The 23,533-nt window shown below is 42.8% G+C and overlaps 3 protein-coding genes across 3 annotated transcripts; 2 read left to right on the forward strand and 1 right to left on the reverse strand.

Moving 5' to 3' along the window:
- The first annotated feature begins 6,167 nt into the window (after positions 1-6,167).
- LOC129826146 (riboflavin-binding protein-like) lies at positions 6,168-13,254 on the forward strand. The gene is made up of 6 exons (XM_055886515.1): positions 6,168-6,358; positions 7,494-7,701; positions 7,866-7,959; positions 8,124-8,252; positions 8,382-8,478; positions 11,615-13,254. The coding sequence occupies exons 2-6, from the start codon at positions 7,539-7,541 to the stop codon at positions 11,984-11,986; spliced, it is 855 nt and encodes a 284-aa protein (XP_055742490.1). The 5' UTR covers positions 6,168-6,358; positions 7,494-7,538; the 3' UTR covers positions 11,987-13,254.
- Positions 13,255-13,318: 64 nt separating this feature from the next.
- LOC129867398 (peroxiredoxin-1-like) lies at positions 13,319-15,566 on the forward strand. The gene is made up of 6 exons (XM_055940774.1): positions 13,319-13,429; positions 13,582-13,654; positions 13,858-14,011; positions 14,451-14,597; positions 14,701-14,831; positions 15,088-15,566. The coding sequence occupies exons 1-6, from the start codon at positions 13,319-13,321 to the stop codon at positions 15,171-15,173; spliced, it is 702 nt and encodes a 233-aa protein (XP_055796749.1). The 3' UTR covers positions 15,174-15,566.
- Positions 15,567-19,158: 3,592 nt separating this feature from the next.
- LOC129826150 (transcription factor JunB-like) lies at positions 19,159-21,008 on the reverse strand. Its single transcript, XM_055886529.1, has one exon. The coding sequence runs from the start codon at positions 20,643-20,645 to the stop codon at positions 19,665-19,667; it is 981 nt and encodes a 326-aa protein (XP_055742504.1). The 5' UTR covers positions 20,646-21,008; the 3' UTR covers positions 19,159-19,664.
- Positions 21,009-23,533: the final 2,525 nt, after the last annotated feature.

Raw genomic sequence — 23,533 nt, forward strand, 5'->3', positions numbered from 1 at the left:
CAGGGATGCTGGCTCATGTTGACTCCAATGCTTCCCACAATTGTGACAAGATGGCTGGATGTCCTTTGGGTGAAGGACCATTCTTGATACACACGTCAAACTGTTGAGCGCAAAAAACCCAGCAGCGTTGCAGTTCTTGACACACTCAAACCGTGGCGCCTGGCACCTACTACCATACCCCGTTCAAAGCCACTTAAATATTTTGTCCTGACCATTCACCCTCTGAATGGCACACATACACAATCCATGTCTCAATTGTCTCAAGACTTAAAAAAATATTATTTAACCGGTCTCCTCCCCCTCATCTACACTGATTGAAGTGGTGACATACATAAGTGATCATAGCTTTCACTTGGATTCACCTGGTCAGTCTATGTCATGGAAAGAGCAGGTGTTCCTGATGTTTTGTACACTCAGTGTATCTCCCCTGTGTGTGCACACAGACAGACACTCCGGAGCTATACTCTCAAATAAAGGTCACAACACCGTGGGTGCTTAAATGTCACCACGTTTCTGTAGGCATTAAGGTGTGTTGGGAGTGATGAAAATAGAGAGAGAGAGAGAGAGAGAGAGAGAGAGAGAGAGTGTGTGTGTGTGTCAGTGCACCTCTGTCGAAATCAGATCTGATTATTACTCATTGATTCTTTCTCTCTGTTCCTCACTCCATCTTTCTCTGAGCCTGTCTGTCACGGAAAGGAAATTAAGAAAGATAATCTTGGAAAGCGTAAAATGTCTACCGCCTCCCCCAGCCAAGTCATAGGCTGGATGGATGCCAAAAGAAGATGAAAAAGACAATGAAAAGGCCTTGCTTTGCCACTCTCGTTTATACAGATACATTGTTTTATTGAAAACAAACTTCATCCATGTAACCATATGACATGCTCTGTTGTAGACCGAGTCCAATAATGTCCCTGTTGGTTGTTTAGAGACACAGTAGACAGTATATAGGCAATCCCATTCTGAAAAGAATGGGAGGTAAGTTAGTATAGGCCTTGGCCCCATAGAGAGGGGTAACAGAGCTAGTTTGGCCTGACCTGCTGTTAGGTCACAGGCTCTTTCGGAAGGCTGTGGTGCTGTCCATGGTCCTGATTTAGGTGCTGGAGTAGAGGCAGTATAATGTTGTGTGGGACTTTTCTTCAGAAAATAGATGAATGGATAGCACCTCTTTGGCATGGCAGGACTCTCTAATGCAGTTACAACCTTTCAATCCTTTGCTAATGCAATTGTACATGTCCAGACATGGGCTTATCTGTCACCAATCCTGTCAGCGCAGCAGGCCAGGGTGCTTAGCTAATTTGGAAGATTTTACATATCATGACAGGTTAACAAAACACTGCATATATTAGAGCGCTGAAACAGATGCCGAGTTCAAGACAACTCAGAAACTCATAAACTCATAGTTGAAATGTGAGTACATTCTTTGTGTCGCACTTCCTATTGGTTGATTCTGATACTTTCCAATTGGGAAACTCAAACGTCACCTTCTACGAGTTTCCAAGTCAGAAATGTTGGAGTTTCTGATGTTCCGAGGCAACTTGTCTTCAATACGACAAGAAGGTTAGAAGCGTAGTCTTACATCAGATAGAGTGTTGAGTTCACCTGCACAAATGGTACTTTCAAGACAACTCGGAAACTTTGAACTTCTGAGTTAAAATGTGGGTCTGTTTTTTTGCGTAGAGCTTGATATTGGTAGATTTTTTTCTGATACTTTCCAATTGGGAAACTCTGAGGTCATCTTTCCACAATGTATTTCCAAGTCGGACATTTCTAAGTTTCCGAGGTCTGAGTTGTCTTGGACGCAGCATGATATCGGTTGAGTGACAAGCGTTGCATAGGAGTGACGCCATTTGACATAAAACAATGGGTTAGTTATGCCGCGTTCAAATGATGTCGGGGACTCTAAATATATACTTCCTACTGGGAAAAATGCACGTGTATGATGGTATGATGGCTGGACCGCGATCTTTCCAACATCATGCACCACTGAAAATGGCAACAAACATGGTTTCTGCTGTCAACACGATTTCTGCTGTCAATCGTGAGAATGGTTCTTGCGTACCTTCCGAGCCCCGAGCACGTCAACGCTCCAAGTCGTTCCTTCGAACTTGACAAGTCATTTATCCGATCAGTCCGACATGACATTAACGCAGCATTAGAAGCACATCCGTCCTGAACAGGTGTCTGTCTACAAGTTAGCCAGGTGAGCTACTAATCCGGTAGGCCTCTAAGGAAGAAGCGTTTCAGTCCAGACACTCCACAAACTTTCAGCCTCCACCGAGAGCAGACGTCGATCACACCTCACAATCCGTCGTTGCCTCCGACGCCCACTTCCAGAGGCGGGGATAGAGCATTGCACCCCGGGGCGCCTCTTCCCAATTCGTGGGGAGCACTAACACAGCAATGCATTTAAACGTTATACTGAACCATTTAAAAAGTGTCTCTCCTAACTCCCCCCCCCACCCCCCCAATAAACTACATGGATGAATAATAATACTGTTTTTTACTATTGAGCATGACATGTTAACGTACTATTTTATGGTTTGTTTTTTTATGTTCTTCATGTAGGCCTGATGGACCTCGGGTGTTTTTGACAAGGCCATCAGGCTGAGAATAACCCTACAGAGTGTAATAACATAGTACAAACACAGGGTGGGAGTCTTGCCATTAGATAATGCTTCAGTTGGGCTTCAAACCTATGCGCCATGCTCTACCAACTGACACACACACACACTCTTTATTTTCATCACACCCAACACACCTTAATGAAACATGGTGACATTAAAGCACCCAGGTTGTTGTGACCTTTATTTTCAGCCTAAATGATGTATCCATTTTAAATCCTCCGCAATCTACACACAATACCCTATCATGACAAAGCGAAAACAGGTTTTACATAAGTATTCAGACCCTTTACTATGAGACTCCATATTTAGCTGAGGTGCATCCTGTTTCCATTGATCATCCTTGAGACGTTTCTACAACTTGATTGGAGTCCACCTGTGGTAAATTCAATTGATTGGACATGATTTGGAAAGGAACACACCTGTCTATAAAAGGTCCCACAGATGACCATGCATGCCAGCGCAAAAACCAAGCCATGAGGTCGAAGGAATTGTTCAAAGAGCTCCGAGACAGGATTATGTCGAGGCAGAGATCTGGGGAAGGGTACCAAAACATTTCTGCAGCATTGAAGGTCCCAAGAACACAATGGCCTTCATCATTCTCAAATGGAAGAAGTTTGGAAACACCAAGACTCTTCCTAGAGCTGGCTGCCTGGCCAAACTGAGTAACCGGGGGGAGAAGGGCCTCGGTCAGGAAGGTGACAAAGAACCCGATGGTCACTCTGATAGAGCTCTAGAGTTCCTCTGTGGAGATGGGAGAACCTTCTAGAAGGACAACCATCTCTGCAGCACTCCACCAATCAGGCCTTTGTGGTAGAGTGGCCATACGGAAGCCACTCCTCAGTAAAAGGCACATGACAGCCCACTTGGAGTTTGCCAAAAACCAAGATTGAACTCTTTGGCCTGAATGCCAAGTGTCACTTCTGGAGGAAATTTGGCACCATCCCTACGGTGAAGCATGGTGGTGGCAGCATCATGCTGTGGGGATGTTTTTCAGCAGCAGGGACTGGGAGACTAGTCAGGATCGAAGCAAAGATGAACGGAGCAAAATACAGAGAGATCCTTGATGAAAACCTGCACCAGAGCACTCAAGACCATAGACTGGGGCAAAGGTTCACCTTTCAACGGGACATGTACCCTAAGCACACAGCCAAGAGTTGCTTCGGGACAAGTCTCTGAATGTCATTAAGTGGCCCAGCCAGAGCCCGTACCTGAACCCGATTGAACATCTCTGGAGAGACCTGAAAATAGCTGTGCAGCAACGCTCCCCATCCAACCTGACAGAGCTTGAGAGATCTGCAGAGAATGGGAGAAACTCCCCAAATACAGGTGTGCCAAGCTTGTAACGTCATACCCAAGAAAACTGAGTAAAGGGTCTGAATACTTATGTAAATTTTATATTTCTGTTTTATACCTGTTGTTGTTTTGTCATTATGGGGTATTGTGTGTAGATTGATGAGTAAAAAAAACAATTACATATTTTTTTTAATAAGGCTGTAACCTACAAAAATGTGTAAAAAGTCAAGGTGTCTGAATACTTTCTGAAGGCACTGTATGTAAAGAGTTTCTTTTTTTGATAATATAAAGTATGTAATGCTATCAATATTCTGTAATTTCTAGGGTCCATTATTTCCATTATTTCTAGGGTCCAGTCTTGAGGAAGTAATACTCAAGCCACATTCTGTTGGCCTGGAATTCCAATCAGTCTGTATTTCACTTGTCATTGCGTGAGAGGTCAGGTTGTGTGTAGCCTCTCTTAGCTTACATAATCGCACTACACAGCCTCTGCAAAGCAACACAGACTACACTAATATTTTTGATTTGTTTGGAAATTCTAAAGGGGGACTATGAGATTAGTATTTTGAGTTGTCTTCCTCTTTAGTTGTCCACCACTCTTAAACCGATCAGAAAATAAAAGCCTAAGAAATGGGTCAGTGGATCAAAGCAAAGAATGTCTTGCAATTAGCGAGACAACAAGGATCGCTATACTGTTTGCCAACTCTAGGACTGGTTCCCGGCAACCTCGCGGTTAATTAAAAACAACAGTTCACAGCAATGCAAATCTCTGTCCCCCATGTCATTGGTCCCTGAATAGCTCCCACACAAAGGATATCATTATTCGCCTTCTAATAGCCAAATGGAAATTGTTTCTGTCTGCCTCGCGCCCCCTCATCCTCGTAAATGAGTGCATTGTGAACAACCCCTGATTATGAAACTGTCTGGTGAATTTGGGCCCATGTGAGGCAAATGTGTAGAATCCTCCTCCTATAGGATGATATGAATCTAGGCATTCTATAGGTCTACTATATGTTATTGCTCCATTAAGCTCCATCCTTTTCTTATATGAATACACTTGAACTCAATACTGTACAATGGACTTATATAAAACTCAAGGTATTGCACACCAATGCTACCAAACCCAATAATGGATCAGAATGTCATTATCTTATTGCCATATCTTATTGTCATATCTTATTGTTATATAATTTCAGGTTCTTGGTTTTAGGCAATCGTATCTAGGCCACAAGGAACTCCATCTGCTGTGAAGAGGCCAAAAGGCTAGTGACGACACAGGGAGTCTGGGGCAGGGATTAGCTGGCACCCCGGGTCTGAGGAGGAGAGAGATTACAGGACAAGAGTACAGGACAGGATGAGCACTGGGCAAAGTGTCTGTTTGGATCTCTATTTTCACCAACATACAGTAGGTCACAAAGGCCCAAACATCAAAACATTGAAACAAATGTATGCCTCATTGCAAAAATAAATGGAGTGTGGATTTTGCTGCAAGTGGCAGATTTAAGTTATTTGTTGGGCAATGGTTGTCAGCAGGGAGATGTATTCCAATGCTCTCAGCATATCATACAGTATCAAATCTCATCCTTCACCTCCCCTTCACACAAAGCCCTGACCTCTGGGTTTGTGGGAGGAGGGGAGGACAGGTGACTCAGCACTTGAGGAGGATGCACTTATACCAAGGACAACGCCGCGCCAACACGTTCATATAGGACCAAATCAATTTGATGAATCCACTGACAACCATATCCTGGTGTTTTTCAGTAACTGGTGCTTGATACAGAATGACAGTACGTTTGATACAGAATGACACTACCTGGACATAATATGCTCAGGCCAAATCATTTAAAGGTCATCATATTACATGGTACAATACTGGATGGGAATACCTCCACACATATCTTTCTAATGTATATGATACAAATTAGTGTGTGTGTGTGTATGTGTGTGTGTGTGTGTGTGTGTGTGTGTGTGTGTGTGTGTGTGTGTGTGTGTGTGTGTGTGTGTGTGTGTGTGTGTGTGTGTGTGTGTGTGTGTGTGTGTGTGTGTGTGTGTGTGTGTGTGTGCGCGTGTGTGTGTGTGTGTGTGTGTGTGTGTGTGTGTGTGTGTGTGTGTGTGTGTGTGTGTGTGTGTGTGTGTGTGTGTGTGTGTGTGTGTGTGTGTGTGTGTGTGTGTGTGTGTGTGATATGGATTACCAGCAAGCGGGAGGAGGAGGAGGAGGAGGAGGAGGAGGTGGGGGAGGTGGCCAGGGGCTTAGATGTCCTTCAGTTAAACCAGTGAGAAACTGTCGTGCTGCCTCTAGGATGAAGTGATCATAACAAGCAGTCAGCCAGGAGGAAGAGCTGCGTAGAGTGGTGCTGTTTCCACGACGATTCCAAAGCTGAGGAGACACGTCGCACAAGACCAAGCAGAATCAATAGGAAAACGGTTTCTCCCACCGACAGGTAGGCTAAGGCAGGCGAGGAGTAAAGTATTTTTTCGATAGTGGAAAATAAACAAATGGACACAGATAGCAAACTACGCAGTAGGGATGTTGTGGTGTTACATCTTGTCATTCCCGTTATTTGGTTTAAAGCTAATCAAACATGGTTTTACAGTAGCCCATCTTTGCATTTTTTCAAATCTTAATTATTTTGTTGTTAAATGATTAGTTGATAGTTGAGTTTGTCAGGTTTGGTCATCGTTTTACTGAAAGAAAGTCAGTCGGTTGTAGGTTTGTAGCTGATAGTCTCAAGTAGCCTACATTGTTATACATCTAACAAAGCGATTAGTAAACTCTGAAATGTGTTAAACTTGTCTGTAACTCATTTTCTATCAAATACTTAAACGGAAGTTCATAAGAAAATACCATATTTAGGATTTAATCAGGTATTGTTATGCATGCCTAGCGTTATCCAATCGCTAGATAGGCTATAATAGCTTAATATTTCACAGGCTGTGTCATACATCACACCAATCCTTGAACCTCCTTAATTAGGCGAGATGCTCCACGCCACGTCATTGAATACAAACTATGTTATGGACAGACTAGACCGTTTTTGATCAGTGGTGGTTGATCTTACTCCCTTTTGAGGGAAATATTCTCTTTAGTGCTATAGGCAATAGGGAAACATTCTCTTTAGTGCTGTAGGCAATAGGGAAACATTCTCTTTAGTGCTATAGGCAATAGGGAAACATTCTCTTTAGTGCTATAGGCAATAGGGAAACATTCTCTTTAGTGCTATAGGCAATAGGGAAACATTCTCTTTAGTGCTATAGGCAATAGGGAAACATTCTCTTTAGTGCTATAGGCAATAGGGAAATATTCTCTTTAGTGCTATAGGCAATAGGGAAACATTCTCTTTAGTGCTATAGGCAATAGGGAAACATTCTCTTTAGTGCTATAGGCAATAGGGAAACATTCTCTTTAGTGCTATAGGCAATAGGGAAATATTATCTTTAGTGCTATAGGCAATAGGGAAATATTCTCTTTAGTGCTATAGGTAATAGGGAAACATACAAATGCCACATTATTTAAAAAACTGGTCTTCATGTTGTATGGTTCACTGAACCCGTTTGTCTCTCGCTCCGCTGTCCAAGGTCCTGATTATAGCCGGCTAGCTGAACGTATCGCAGGTTGAAGAAATGGCTATCAAGTCAAACTCCCTGCCATTGGTCTGTGCATATTTAGCGGCTACCCTGATTGGTCGCATTTTGTGTTTGGAGGGGGCGTGTCTACAGGACGGTAGACAGAAGATCACGCCCAGCCAGGAACCTCACCTGAAAGAGTGCACAATCTATGCTGAGAGTGAGTGAGAGCACTGTGCTTTTTAAAGACAACAACATGCATCATCAAACCATGATAAAGAGAGAAAACTGCTGTTGGAAGTTTACTATCTAAATCCTCAATCCTCCTATGAGATGAGGTGTCTCCCCATGGTCATAATCTATCCATATCTGTTCTCTCATCAGATGCATGTTGTTCAGAGGTTGACATCCAGGACCTTAATCCCATGACCAGTGAGAAGAACAGCCCCTGGGACAAGTGTGGGAAACTGAGCCCGAAGTAAGTCTGCAATTTACAGCGGCCTTTGATCATGATATAACCAATATTTTCAACCTATCACATCAAAGCCAACAGAGACAAAAGCATTGCACTGCTGGAGCATGGTGGTGGCAGCATCATGCTGGTCTACCCTCTCTCTCTCTCCCATCCATCTCTATGTCCAGGTGTGAGGACTTCCTGAAGCGTGTGACCTGTTTCTACCGTTGTTCCCCTGATGCAGCCCGCTGGCCACACTCTCACCTCCAGTCCTCCATGCAGGCCGTGCCACTGTGCCACAGCTTCTGCCGTGACTGGTGAGCTCACTACAATAACCTAGGGTCCCCAATGTAAACTGTACTGAAGGCTCTGCGCTAATCACATCATCCAGCAGTATCAAATGTTGATCTGTCATCTGGTCATTGCAACATAACATTTTTCTTCAGGTATGAGGCCTGCAGGATGGACATGACATGTGCTCGTAACTGGGCCAGAGACCCCAGAGGACAGAACTGCACTGGGAACTGTGTGCCGTATCAGCAGGTAGGCTGTTGATTGGATGGGCAGCAGCCAGTCTCATGGGAGGGAGCCATGTTGAGTTGGCTGTAATGCTGTGTTGAGCTGTGTTTTAACCTTGCTATAAATATATATTTTTTTCAAAAAGAGATATTTAGACTCAATGATTAATTTCTTTGAGGAAGTTAAGAACCATCCTAGTCTCTTTCTCCAGCTGTGTCTCTTATAATAGAGCTGTAGGAAGATAGAGAAACCTGGCATGCAAGGCTAGGTTAGCAAATAATCATGGTAGTATAGCTGAGTCAGTGTTAGTTGTACTGGTACTGCTGGTCTCAGTGATCAGTGAGGGATTAAGGACACAAAGCCTGGCTAAGTGGAATAAAGGAGGGGCTCTGCCAGGGGCGGACTGGGACCAGAAATCGGCCCTGGCATTTCTAACAAACCTGCCAATTTTTTTCCTCGAGGCCCCCACACTGGCCCATTTCTTTCCTCGAGGCACCCACACTGGCCCATTTCTTTCCTCAAGGCCCCCATTATTAGCCAGATAATGATTATTTTGCACAAAAAGTCCAAGTTAGACAGGCCCAATGTGATAAAAAATGGTCCAGCCTATCTGGCATTTGCTCAGAATGCCAGATGGCCAGTCCGCCCCTGGGCTCTGCTCTGTACTGCTCCACTGGACAGAGGAGGATATAAAAAGAGGCAGAGTGACCCAGGGCTTGTGCACAGCTGGGACCAACTGTGAACCTCCCAGTCACACACAAACATGCACGCACACCAGAGGAGGCTGATGGGAAGAGATGTATGGGGACGTGCTCATTGTAATGGCTGTATTGGAATGAATGGAATGGTACCAAACACATCAAAAAAGAACGGTTCCATTGATTCCATTCCAGCCATTACAATGAGCACGTCCCACTATAGCTCCCCACACCAGCCCCCTCTGACACACACACACATAATCAGTGGTTGGATGTGATGATGAGAGGTGACAGGAGTGTGTGTATGTTTATGTGGAAGAGGCAGGCCAGGGAACCACAAATATACCAAATAAAAATCTAATTATTGTGAGGCCATTCAATTAAAGTTAAGCTGTTCTGAATATGAGGGTCCTGCTACACAGAGACCTCCAAAACACCCCATAAGGAGGAGTCAGAATGTTTGAACAAACAACTCACATCTAATAGAAATATTGTTTACACAATAACAATATTTTCACAGATTTATGCTATTCATTAGTTTGACCCTTTGCTTAAGAGCAACTGACTTTGGAACTCAAATGAGGTTGGAAGCAATTTGTGTCCAGGCATTTTAATGACGGCTCTTTTAATGATCTTCAGCTGTTCAAAAAACAATTATTTTAACATAGATAGTAAACAGTTTGTAGGTTAGACTGGAATGTTCAGTTTGATTCCTCATCAGACAAAGGAATTGGGAAGCTAACTGCACCTCACCCATTCACATGTCCTCCCTAATCGAGCTGACAATGCTTCAGTCTGCCTCAGGGCCACTGTACACAGCAGGCAGGCTGCAAATAAATACACGGAAACACACACACTTGCACGTTGGCTACTGCACTCACATATAGGCTACACACACACACAAACAAACACATGCACATTCTGTACTCACATATAGGCTACACACACAAACACATGCACATACTGCATTCACACATAAGCTAAACACACACAAAAACATTTGTACATGCACACACAATACTGCACACACACGTACAAACCATCAAAACGTTCCCCTGGCCCTTCTCCCAGGATCCTCTCTGGCTTTCTCCCTCATCGTCTGTAAGCTCTGTTGGCTCCTCTCCATCGCCTCACTGGCCACAGCAATGTTCTGGGGCTTCTTAACATCATCAACAAGGAAACCAACACTCTCTTCACGCTCTCCACTCAAACACTGGGTCTGAAATGGGCAGTGAAATGGGCAGTGACTCTGCACTAACATGCACTCCTGTGTTGCGATAACAGCAGGTTGACGTTTATTGGGATGAATCTTCTCCTTAAGGCAGAACTGAGCAATTTCCTCTAGATCCAGCCAACGGCAAAGTAAAAATATTGTCGATATTGTAAAACTTCATGAAAACAAATGTAAGGTTAGGGTTAGGCACTAGGGTTAGGCACATGACCATGGCCGCCCCAGGAGAGGAAGCTAGTAATAAGACCAGCTAGTAGCTATCTGCTGCACAGCAACAGTGCTGTCCTTCTAACACAGTGAATATAGCAGTGCTTCCTAAATGTTCTGAGTGACTAATTCACTCCTTATCCCTCAGACAGACAGGATGAGAGAGGGGGAGAGGAGAGAGGAGAGGGGGGAGGGAGGAGAGAGGAGAGGGGGAGGGAGGAGAGAGGAGAGTTGTAACGGTAGCATTTCTTACAAAGTGGTGATGACTCACTCCCCAGAGAATCAGAGCTTACAGATATAGGATCTTAATTTGACCTATAATGTCACAGCAAAATAATCATTCAGCAACAGGATTTAAATGCTTAGTCCATAATGTAGCTGGAGCTGTGGTTAAGCTATTATCTGGCCAAAAGTAGGCTACATGAAAAGTGTAATACTGTTAATATAATTGTGTGTTAGATTGTGTTTACAGTTCATTTAAATAAGAAAGCTCATCTGCATTGCTTGCGGTGCAGGAAAATTCTCAGCAACAAAAGAGTGATCAAATTAAGATCCTACATCTGTAAACGCGTAGACCCACGGTGTCAGTACCATTCTACTAATAAGCTTTTCCAATATCAAGCTTTTCTGAGAAATGTAGGCTTAGACTTCATTATGTTTTTTTTGGCCCTAGAACCTGAATTTGGATTAAAGTGAAGGGGAAAACATATTTATTTCCCGCAATCAGCTGGCTTTTAGATGAAAGATGAAGCATGACCTTGTGTGCTGGTCCCCCGTGTCTCTAAAAGCCTTTCTCTGTATGATGAGGGCACTAATGGATGGATGAGAGAGAAGTGGGAGTGGCAGCTGCTGCCTGGCAAATGCTATGTTTTTTCAGAAAAGGTACATCTTAGTGTAATCAATAGTCCCAATTAAAATGAGTGCCTTAATCAGAGATATAATTTGCAACACACAGAAAAGATAAGGGTCATATTGAATCTAATGTCAAACTACACCTCCAATGATTTGCTCTTTGCTACCACAGATGTACCAGCACGGCCGGGACCTGTGTGAGAGCCTGTGGGGGGACGCCTTCATGACGGTGGAGGATGAGGAGGAGGAACGGGAGGGGGGTGAAAGTATTAGCAATGGTAAGGGTGGACGTCCCTGTGGATGCCTGACCCTCAGCCCCTCGGACAGGGAGGTGATCTCTGCCCTCAGGGCCCTGGAGGAAGACCCAGAGGAGCTGGACACCACCAAGAGTGGCTTGCCTCATTACCGTGCCCCCTGTCACACGCAGCCCCAGACCAAGCCTGCCACACTGCCCCCGCAGGCGCGGAGGAGCAACGGCAACATTGTGATGCGGAAACGCTCAGTCGTGGTGGATGATGTGGAGGGTAGTGGGAGTGGGCTGTAGATGAACTGACAGAATCTGATCTCTGAATCTGTAGCACTGTTCCCAAGCTGGGGTTGTCATATCTTGCTCTTATAACTAACCTTACCTCACATACTGTACCTCTCATCATTACGCACCATTATAACCCATCAATCAAATGTTGCTTAGAGACGCTCCATATTTTGAAGTAATACCAAACATATAAACCATTATGACATGACATGCCCTTAACACTGTGTAAATAATGTACGAATAGTGACATTGACTGTAACATTATTCTGAAAGGTTAAACAATCAACAGATAACATCAAAGTGTATGACATCATGTTGTATTACAGTCTGTTGTTACATGGTACTTGGCCCAGGGACTGCAGTTGAAAATGAGCCGGCTGACTAAAACTTTTATACAGTAGTAATGTTGATTAATGTCCACTGTCCCTGTAAAAGTAAATGTAATAAAGTAAAGTAGTTGCTAAAACAGGTGACACCATTCATGATCGCCATCAATGTTTGGCATGTAATTGTCAGTCATGTATGCTCATTATAAACATATGTAGTCTTGCAGCTACATTAGTAGGCCTACAAATGAAAATATCGATCACCTTGTGAGGCGCCTGGGACTGCCTCGGTGCATATCATACTGTAGAGTTGTATTTACTCACCAGTAGACTGCAGTAGTTTCTAAACTGTATTGTGTAACTTTGCCATCAGACTAGGCATACAGGAGATATACATATCCATACTGAAGCGTCCAAAATTCCTCTATTCCTCAATCCTAAACACCTTTTTTAGACATACCTGTACAACTGTCAACACGCTTGGCATATTTTACTATCGTGATATAACGTAATGTACTACTGTCTTCTTGTCATGAAATGTTTGATAGTGGAGGAGGGAGGTAGGGTGTTTGTGATGGTGGTGCACAGCCACATCATTAGAGTGGTTGCCATCCTGCAATCATAGGAGTCAGTCAGCTGTTAAAAATGATGAAGTATTCTTTATAGCTGGAGGAAGTCTTGAATTTCAGAAAGAGAATCTGCGCAAAGGACAGACTTAGACTGCTGATGTAGAAACATGACTCATGCCAGTAAGGCTTTTGTGTTAGTTTGATAATGCATCAGAACTCTATTCAGGCAATGTGCTGTGATGTAGAATTAGAGCCAAACTCTATAGAATGTCTATAGAATGGAGGACCTAAAGGGAACCTGTTTGTCTGAGTGTGATAAGAATACCTATTTGGTGTTCTTTTGTTTCTTGACATCCTCAATAAACACTGGATTTCAAAATCATCCCATTGGTATTTTCTATTGTGTTGTTATTAGAGCCATTGCCAGATCAAAATACATAGCAAATATGTGTTCTGTGTTCTCCATATGCAGCACTGTCCAACCGTTTGACCTGTCACCTCAGGATAAGAACACTGTGTATTCCAAGGATGATGTCATCACCAAACATGGCCGCAGGGTCAGTCCACCTCTGATGTTCTCACCAGTCCAGCTCAAGCTGGCAGACAGCTTGACAGTTTGATTATGGGAGTGAATAAATATAGTATATGTATTGTTCAAATTACAAAGGCGCCACACCAGCAGTTACACCGCTAACCAAGGTTTTCCCAGCCAGCCCCAGAGTTCACTGCTACAGCCGTAGTGGACGGACAGTTCAAAGAGGTCAAGCTGTCCTACTACAGAGGCTTCGCTTTGGTGTGAAATCAACTACACACAAACACAAAAAGTACATTCAAACTCAACATTTCTCAGACTTAAATCTTTGCTTAGCTATACACATCCCATGGTGTTGAGGTTAAGTCATGGAAGCAGATTTTGAACTATTAGGCAAATGACCATAAACCGTATGCAATACTTTTGAAATCCCTTTTGTCTTTTCTCCCTAAGGGAAGTATGTAGTGCTGTTTTTCTACCTGCTGGACTTCACCTTTGTTTGCCCCACTGAGATTGTGGCCTTCAGTGAACGTGCTGAGGAGTTCAGGAAGAGTGACTGTGAGGTCTTGGCAGCCTCTACAGACTCCCACTTCAGTCACCTGGCCTGGTGAGACCACTATCTTACTAGGGTCATATATGGAAAATACTGATATAGGAAAACAAACCAGAATCTTGTCCTCTACTGTCCTTCTGTATAATCTATGTTTTTATTTTGCATATTGCTGCATATATCTAACTTAATACCCCAAATCGTGGCTATTGTTAGGTAATCATTTTCATGTTTGTGAAGAGGAATCCAGGAAGTAAATGCACTAGGCTGCATAGGGTCCTGAAGCCCCACCCTGCCCAGAGTTAAGCTTCTCTGTGTAGCTGTGATAAGACCCTGGAAGACTGCCTGAGTTGGTTTGCAGCTCCAGATACACAGCAGATGTGTAGCGGCCACTGTTCAAGTCATCAATAATCATGCAGGCGTGCAGTGCATTTGCCTACAGTCCTGTATTTATTGTGTGTGTAATAGTGATTCTCTCTCTCCCCCTCCTGTGCAGGATCAACACAGAGAAGAAACATGGAGGTCTGGGCCCTATGAAGATCCCTCTGCTGGCTGACCCCACCCAGGCCATCTCCAGGGACTACGGAGTGCTGAAGGAGGATGAGGGCATAGCCTACAGATCTGTTACCAAGCTCTGGGACAAGTCTTATAATCCTATTCTCTCTCTCACTTACAGCTGCCCATTTCCTGACCTTTATACAGTGCTCAGCCCTAAACCTGTTTTAACCTTCCTCCCTACTGTCCAGAGGTCTGTTTGGGATTGATGACAAGGGCATCCTGAAGCAGATCCCCATCAACGACCTGTCAGTAGTGTGCTCTGTGGATGAGACACTGCACCTGGTGCAGGCCTTCCAGCACACTGACAAGTTTGGAGAGGGTAAGAGGAGGAGGGGACAGAGAGCAGGTTAGAGATTTAGAGTAGGATGTGCTGACATCTCAGGACATGGCAGGAGACTCATATTGTTAGGCACCAATAGACCTCCATTGTATGCACTCTAATGCTACTTGACCTCTAGCCCCTCTTCAGCACAGTTCCCATTCTTATTAGAATATACAGTACATTTAGTGAGCAAATGTGTTTGATATACACTGTATGTTCACAGGGCAGATGTGTGACTTGTTTCTCTTTACAGTGTGCCCAGCAGGATGGAGACCAGGCAGAGACACCATCGTCCCGGACAGCCAGAAGAGCAAGGAGTTTTTCTCCAAACAGAACTGATCCATCCACACCTCCTTAGAGGTGCTACGTCTATACAGGGTACTAACTGAGCACTTACTGTTGTTAGCTGGATCGCTGACTGACTGAGTCTGCTGATCGCATTGATTCTGTGTCAACTACACTGTCAGTGGGGATGTGTTTTGTGAGATTTCTTGAAAATTATATATTATTTGTGTATTAGGCTTGATGTTGATTCGATCATGGGGCTTATTTTACTGCTGTTCTCTAATGATTTTTTATTTTTAACTTATCTAACTTTTACTTAACATATTTTTATTAAAACTCCATTGTTGCTTAAGGGCTTGTAATGAAGCATTTCACTGTAAGGTTACACCTGTTTAATTCGGTGCATGTGACAAATATCATTTGATTTGATTTGATTACAATTCAAACACTGCCATGTGAGTATTTTGTTGATGAACTGGAATGTTAATAAAAAAACAGAATTTCTAGCTAAATTGTTCTCTAGTTTTGTAGTGATGAAGCATTTGGAAGTTGCTTTTGCCTTTTTAAAGAAAATATAGTTTAAAACCAAGTGTTTAATTCAGTACTTTTATATTGGAATATGACATAAACACTGGTATAGAGTTAATAGTAGGCTTCAGTTACTAACCACTAGATGGTGCTATGCACACATTCAACAAGCAATGTCCCTGTTTTTCTGGAACACATTGGTTTTGTATAGGTTTTGTTTATTGATACAATACAAACAAATTAGTCTTAAAGAGCAACTGCCCATAAAAAACTACTTCTCATTTAGAAAACAGCCTATATGGCATCGAGTCGGAAACATTTATTCTACTGTCTAAATTTAGTATAATGTGTAAATAGGATCATTTTGGTCATAGTCTCATCCAAAACTGAGTTTTGTGGGACTTATGGTCGTAACTGCATCACAATGTAAAGGAAGGTTGGGTTTGTTTCAATCCTGCCCACAGCTGGCAGCACACAAGTAATCATTCATTCGGAGTGCAGCTGCATGTGACCAGATTGTAATGCCTGTGCTTGGGTTGACTTTGGATCTACTGTACCAATGGGGCTAGTTAGGGACCATTGCTAAATTACACAATGTACATGGGACAATATGAGAAAATTCCAATAGCTGCACATTTCAATGACTTAAACACCTCAAATCAACTATAAATTGTAGAAATTATAATACAAAAATGTAAAACATGATGAGAACTAAAAGGTGTACAACATGAAAATATTTGCATTTACATTGTGTAATTTATTGACAGTCCACTAATTGACAAAACAGTTTGGTTAACTCTTCCCACCTGCGAACACACACACACAAGACACCCACATCAAACACCCTGATATCAACTCATGTTTTGAATTCAGTCATTCAGTCAGCATTTCTTAATTAACCTAATCTAAAACGAGGCCAGATCAGGAAGTGTAGTTGCCGTTTTAAAGTTTCTATATTATAATATATTATAAACATTCTCTATTTTTGAATGACCCCACTTGTTATGACCAAAATGCTTCTTGTATCTCCCAGGGTGATAGTGAACCCTGCATGTCTCAGAAGAGGTTATAATCTGTTCTCTGTGTTGCAGAGGTCATTAATGGTGAGCTGCACAGTGTACACTGCATATCAACTCCATTCTATTACAATTTAACTTACTCCTCTGGTGACACATGGGACAAAGAAACCAGACATTATGTAGACTACTACTTATCACAAATTGACTGTCTTTAAAAGATTATGGGATTACCTCCCTCGGTTTGAGATAGATGGAAAACGTTTGTAGTAGTGTTTTAGACGATTCCTATTGAAGACCCATGTCGCCTTTACATAGACATTCAGCATGCAAAATCCCATTTAATCTGCATTGTCCTAGTAGATCTAGATGTCTCGGAAATTAGTTATGTAATTATTGAAAGAAGCTCAGATGGCCATGGTGAGGTGGGAGGAATATGTATGACGCGAGAGAAATGTGGGAGATGGAGCGAGAGAGTGAGGCCTGTAGCAGTGAAAGTGGGCTAGAGGGGAGGAAAATAAACTCACCCCAGATCTTCATACGTCATCACTTGCATCACAGATGTTCCCACAGACACTGATGGTTGTGGGCTGTGGTAGCGAGAAGCTGAAATGGGCAGGTTGTGCGTGTGTATTTATACATGTTGTGTAGGCCTATACATAAATAACCCTGTTAACGCCATGTTTTTATGTATTTCCCCCTTGGTGGGATCTGAGAAATCAAGTATCCAAAAAACATTGGTTCCATCTGACAATGGAACATTTACGCTCCCACCAATGTGTCGAGAAGTGAAAACAATAGAAGAGTACAAGAAATTGGTATAGGAGAGAGAAGGGTTAAATTAGGACACCTTTGCTCTTGACTGTCACATTTTAATTATGTATAACAAAATCAAAATAAATCAATCTTACACAAGTGTTTTGTACTAAAACACAGAAACGGTGGAAACTGCACTTGTTTTTATGAATACTAGTAGGACTATTTAAACTGAAAGATACAGAAATGGAGTACGCGTAGGTGTCGTAGCTGATATTTTCCATATTGGGGCATAATTTAAAAAAAAGTTTTAACCTCTCTCCTAAACGGCTGAGGTGAGAAAGTGTGTCAAAACCCCAGCGTTCAGCGATTCTTTTGAAGTGGTTTTATTTTATTTTCTTCTGAAGTGTGCTGAAGGTTGTGGAGAGCAGGCTGGCTGGGTTGTTTGCCTAGCTGGCTGCTGTAGCCTACATCATTAACTGCTTAACAGGACAGAATTCCCCTCCTGGTTTTCTGAGAGCAGCTTGTGCATACTCAATAACTCCTCTGTCTGCCAAAGACCGCAAAACAACAGGAGTTGCAACTGTTGCCAACTCTGAAGGGCTTGAATTAAAAAAAAACTGTTTGGATAAAAAGTTAATGTATGATGACTAATCTTCAATTAACTCGACTTTACTGAGACTTTTCCCATATCCCTGACTCAATTCAAAGAGAACAGGGCCTCACATATTTTTCTGATGTCGCCACAATGTTCTTGTCCTTGGCAATGCCAACCCAACCCATCCATACACACAGATGCGCTCACACACCAGATGCCCACTCGCTTCTACTGCTCTGCCAAGCTGTGTGGCATCTTTAAACACCCCCGGCATTCCAAAGGCCACTGTCACTTCCATGTGCACTCATTCAAATATAAGACCCGAATCTGTCTTAACTGTGGTGTGTACGCAACCACCATGTTTAGTTACCCTGGCTAGGCATCATGGGAAACAATGTGCCCAGAATGAGCTGGTGGCCATTGGACATAAGTCTTTATACAAATAGATGATTCAACTAGAGAATTGATGGACTGAGAACAGACACCTTGAATATGGGACGACTTTGAATATTTTTGTCTAGTGGTTGACCACTTCATGCCATATGAAAAATTAAGTAATATACAGTCATTTAAAATAGTCAAGAAAAGTTAGCGGCTGAACTTTGTCCGTAGTCATTTGATAACCCTTGCGAAATTATGACTGTGCCAAGTCCATATCTGGTCAAAGTTTGTTTCCCCTTGTTATGCTCCTAAGCTCAGTTCTTAATTATTACCCTATACACCAGCTTAGTTTCAATAATTATATTGGAAATTCCGTTGTGCCAAACCATCTTATTGATACTAAGTGTTAGATGAAGTGGAATGAAACCAATTTGCAAGGAAGGCGGGAGTTCCCAGAAAGCTTCGCTCACTGTGACGTAGTCTACCAGAAGAGTCCTTATATGGACACGCTGTGCGTAAAAAGGTAGTCTAATAGCATCGAATCTCTCACTGTAAAGGAGCATGACCTAAACACATCTTCAATGAAAACTAGCCATTTAATTCACACGCTTAAGGTTGTTGTTCATGCATAACACTAGACTTCAGTAAATGTGTAAAATCCCCTGCGCATACAGCCATCATTCAACGACCAATATAATTTCCAAGTCGCATTTTTAGCAAACACCATGAATGACACCAATAGACAAACATGAAGCCAAAATCGTTTTGAAAAGAGACTTTACTTAAATATACATCGCACAAATAAAAAATACATTGTAAACATGACAATATTAATTTGTCAGGATCAACCTGGCAAACAATAACTTAAACATTTAATGAATGCAGCATTGCATGATGATATGCAAAATTACAAACAATACAATAACATTTCCATTGATTAGGTATCAAAATCAGCCTATCAAGTGGTCTCTGGTTTGTTTTTGTAGTCACTCAGTGTCAGTGCCTATGTTCAGTCTGGATGCTGTTCCTGTTGTCATGTATTTGGATTATATGGTCCCTTGTGCGGTGTCCAGCATCCGGAAGTACCATTTGTCAGTCTTTTACCAGAAATGAGAGCAGCCTACACACAGCCTGTGGCCGTGTTGTCATTACCAACAATAGCCTGCCGGTATATGGCCTCTTCCAGTGCTGTTCATGTAGAACATTCCTCCAGTGTTGTCACTTCTAAAACATGAATTACTCTGCGTAATGCCCTCGCCTCTCCATTTAAAATGCCTCCATTTTGCTCGTCAACATCAGCTGACAGCCGCTGCTTACATGTGTCAGGACTTTCTGTTTGAGCTGGGCGACTTGTTCACGAAGCACAGTCGCTGTGTTGGAGAGCCCAGCATTGTCCGACTTCAGAACTTTCACCTTGTCCTCCAGTCGGGAGATGCGCTCCAGTTTGCGGCGCCGGCATTTGGTTGCTGCTAGTCGGTTTCTAAGCCGCTTCCGCTCGGCCTTGATTATCTCTTGATTTTCCATGTCGATTGGGGACATTGGCGGGGAACCGTCGCTGCTGTGTAGATCAGGGACGGTTTGTGGTTCTTCTTTGAAAGCCACAAGGCGCTGTGGATGGACCCCAGCGCCAGGTAGAGAGTACTGAAAGGGGTGTGACGCGTGCGTCGAGGTCTGTTGGTGATGGCTCTGCTGGTGGTGCGGCGGTAAGTAGTTGATGGTGGTACTGGGGTAACTGGATGCGGAAGAGAGGTTAGTGTTTGGGCAATAAGCGTTCAGTGTTGTGTAAATTGGAGGCTCGGGCTGCAGGGAGGAGCCGAAGACACTAGAGGCCGCCGCCGAACAGGTCGTCACACCACCCGCTCCAATAGACACGTTGGGCGGGGCCATGGGCATATGGTTTATCTTGTGGAGCTCGTCCAGGGCTTTCACGAAGCCCTCCGCAAAGCCCTCCTGCTCATCGGTGATGCTCCGGTTGTAGAAGTACTGGCCTGGGGTGGGAGTAGTAATTATACCGTTACTGTTTTGGATGATAAGCCTTTCGAGTTCAGGGGAAGCAAGCTTCAGTGACCCGACATCCTGGTGCGCTGCTTGGTACAAGTCAGACTTGAGGTTGCGATATGGCTCTGTCAAGTTCATATTCATATTCTGCTTTAGGAGTTTGTAGTCGTGCAATGCAGCATCAGAGTGGCCATAAGCCGAGATAAAAGAGTCGTCGTGATAAAAAGGCTGCTCCATTTTTGTAGACATAAAGTCGTAGGAAAGTGAGCTTACCAGTTGTGTTTAAACAGTCTCAGGATATTGGTCAACAAATGACGGTGTCAGCAAAAAGTAGGATTACGCATCAACGCAAGCACCCCTCTTTTTCAGCAATGACCCCCCAGTTCAAAACTAGAATTTCACTTCTAAAAGTGTGAGGGAAAATCCAAGATGTAGAACAGAGCAGTGGTCCACGAAGGCTGTCAACAGATGAATGACCGCAGTATTGACGTGATCCAATGGCTTGAACTATCTATTTCAACCTTGTATAAGAAAAAAACTCAACTTTATACACACACATAAGGTTGCGTTCAGGGTATGTTGTTCTATGTGATAAATTCACTCTGAGTGAGCAGCTAGTAACATGCCGTTTTATATACACGCCAAACATTGGGCTAGTTCGTGTTGCATGGCCCGGTGGCCCGGGTGGCAGAGTCTGTGTATTTTAGACTATTCCATTGGTTCATAAACGAAATCTCCACTCACCCGGTGCACTGGCCATGCAAACCGAATCAGCCCACACGCGTGCTGTCAAGATTGGCAAAGGGAATTGATTGGATAGAAACTATTTGTGCACGCCCAACAACATAACGTCATGTTATGTTATGACGCGATTGCCAGGAACTACTTTGATTGTAAACCGATCGTTAACACGCTCAAGTAGGCAAGAAAAGTGAACAGTGAAGCAGGGCTGGATTAAGAATAAACTTCTATACATTCTTCACCTAATTTATTGAAATCGCTGTAAAGATGTACAACGATGTACAACGATGTTTAGACTAATTTGTCAACATGTTTCTAGGCTGTTGATATACGTTGTTTTGTGATCTGACTGTTATATTGTGTACAACGATGTTTAGACTAATTTGTCAACATGTTTCTAGGCTGTTGATATACGTTGTTTTGTGATCTGACTGTTATATTGTCACTACAGTAGACTACATTACTGTGATGTTGCACGGTCCACGTTGTTACATTGTTACAAATTGATAGGCATTGTCCATCAGACGCTGAGCTGCGCTGCCTAGGCCTACATATTATGTGGACGCCAAATTTTGTAGGCCTATAAAATGAGTTGCAATTCACTTGTTAATTTGAAAGCAAGTTTGTTTAATGAATTGCATGTAGCAGGGATAACTATTAGCCTAATGTTCTGCTGAAATTATATTTGATTGTTCCGTGTGCAAATGTGATGAACAATGCCGCGATGGGGTTAACGTAACCGTGGAGACCACATAATGTATACCATGTATTAACTATATATATATTGATATACTATGGTGGGATCGATTATTTTTTTATTATTATTTTTGATCGAGTATTTAGATATGAGGAGAAAATCCGCGTTCCATATTTGGGCATGCCGACGCGTTAGTTCCTCTGAGAGAACGGGGAAGCTGCCCCCCTCAGCCTCATTCCAGCAGGATTCCTGTTGTATAAAGCTCATCCGTGTGAGAGCTAGGGACTTTTTGTTTGAATAATTTTAGATGAAAGCAAAAATTTCTCAGCTACATTTTGTATTGTTGGAAGGCAACTCCTTTACTGAGTTCATGGTTATCAATTGATTTAATGTACCCCATGAGTCTTATTTATTTGTAATTAATCGGTTAAAATGAATAATTCAATGTTTTCCAATTGTAGCAGCGATATTGCCCTTTCTCATCTTATGCATCTTACAGTGCATTCGGAAACTATTCAGACCCCTTGACTTTTTCCACATTTTGTTACGTTACAGCCTTATTCTAAAATGTATTCAATTGTTTTTGTTTTTCTCATCAATCTACACACAATAATGACAAAGCAAAAACAGATTTTTAGACATGTTTGCAAATGTATTAAAAAACAGAAATATCACATTTACATAAGTATTCAGACACTTTACTCAGTACTTTGTTGAAGCCACTTTGGCAGTGATTACAGCCTCTAGTCTTGGGTATGACGCTACACGCTTGGCACACCTGTATTGGGGAGTTTCTCCCATTCTTCTCTGCAGATCTTTTTTAAATATTTTTTTTGATTTCACCTTTATTTAACCAGGTAGGCCATTTGAGAACAAGTTCTCATTTACAACTGCGACCTGGCCAAGATAAAGAAAAGCAGTGCGACACAAACAACAGAGAGTTACACATGGGATAAACAAACGTACAGTCAATAACACAATAGAAAAATCTATATACAGTGTGTGCAAATGTAGTAAGATTAGGGAGGTAAGGCAATAAATAGGCCATAGTGGTGAAATAATTAGAATTTAGAAATTAAACACTGGAGTGATAGATGTGCAGAAGATGAATGTGCAAGTAGAGATACTGGGGTGCAAAGGAGCAAAACAATAAATTACAATATGGGGATGAGGTAGTTGGGTGGGCTATTTACAGATGGGCTGGGTACAGGTGCAATGATCGGTAAGCTGCTCTGACAGCTGATGCTTAAAGTTAGTGAGGGAGATATAAGACTCCAGCTTCAGTGATTTTTGCAATTCGTTCCAGTCATTGGCAGCAGAGAACTGAAAGGAAAGGCGGCCAATGGAGGATTTGGCTTTGGGGGTGACCAGTGAAATATACCTGCTGGAGTGCGTGCTATGGGTGGGTGCTGCTATGGTGACCATTGAGCTGAGATAAGGCGGGGCTTTATCTAGCGAAGACTTATAGATGACCTGGAGCCAGTGGGTTTGGCGATGAATATGTAGCGAGGGCCAACCAACGAGAGCATACAGGTTGCAGTGGAAAACGGATGGCACTGTGATAGACTGCATCCAAATTGCTGAGTAGAGTGTTGGAGGCTATTTTGTAAATGACATCGCCGAAGTCAAGGATCGGTAGGATAGTCAGTTTTACAAGGGTATGTTTAGCAGCATGAGTGAAGGATTCTTTGTTGCGAAA

This window comes from Salvelinus fontinalis, chromosome 2 (genome assembly GCF_029448725.1).
Source record: "Salvelinus fontinalis isolate EN_2023a chromosome 2, ASM2944872v1, whole genome shotgun sequence".
NCBI classification, from domain to species: domain Eukaryota; kingdom Metazoa; phylum Chordata; class Actinopteri; order Salmoniformes; family Salmonidae; genus Salvelinus; species Salvelinus fontinalis.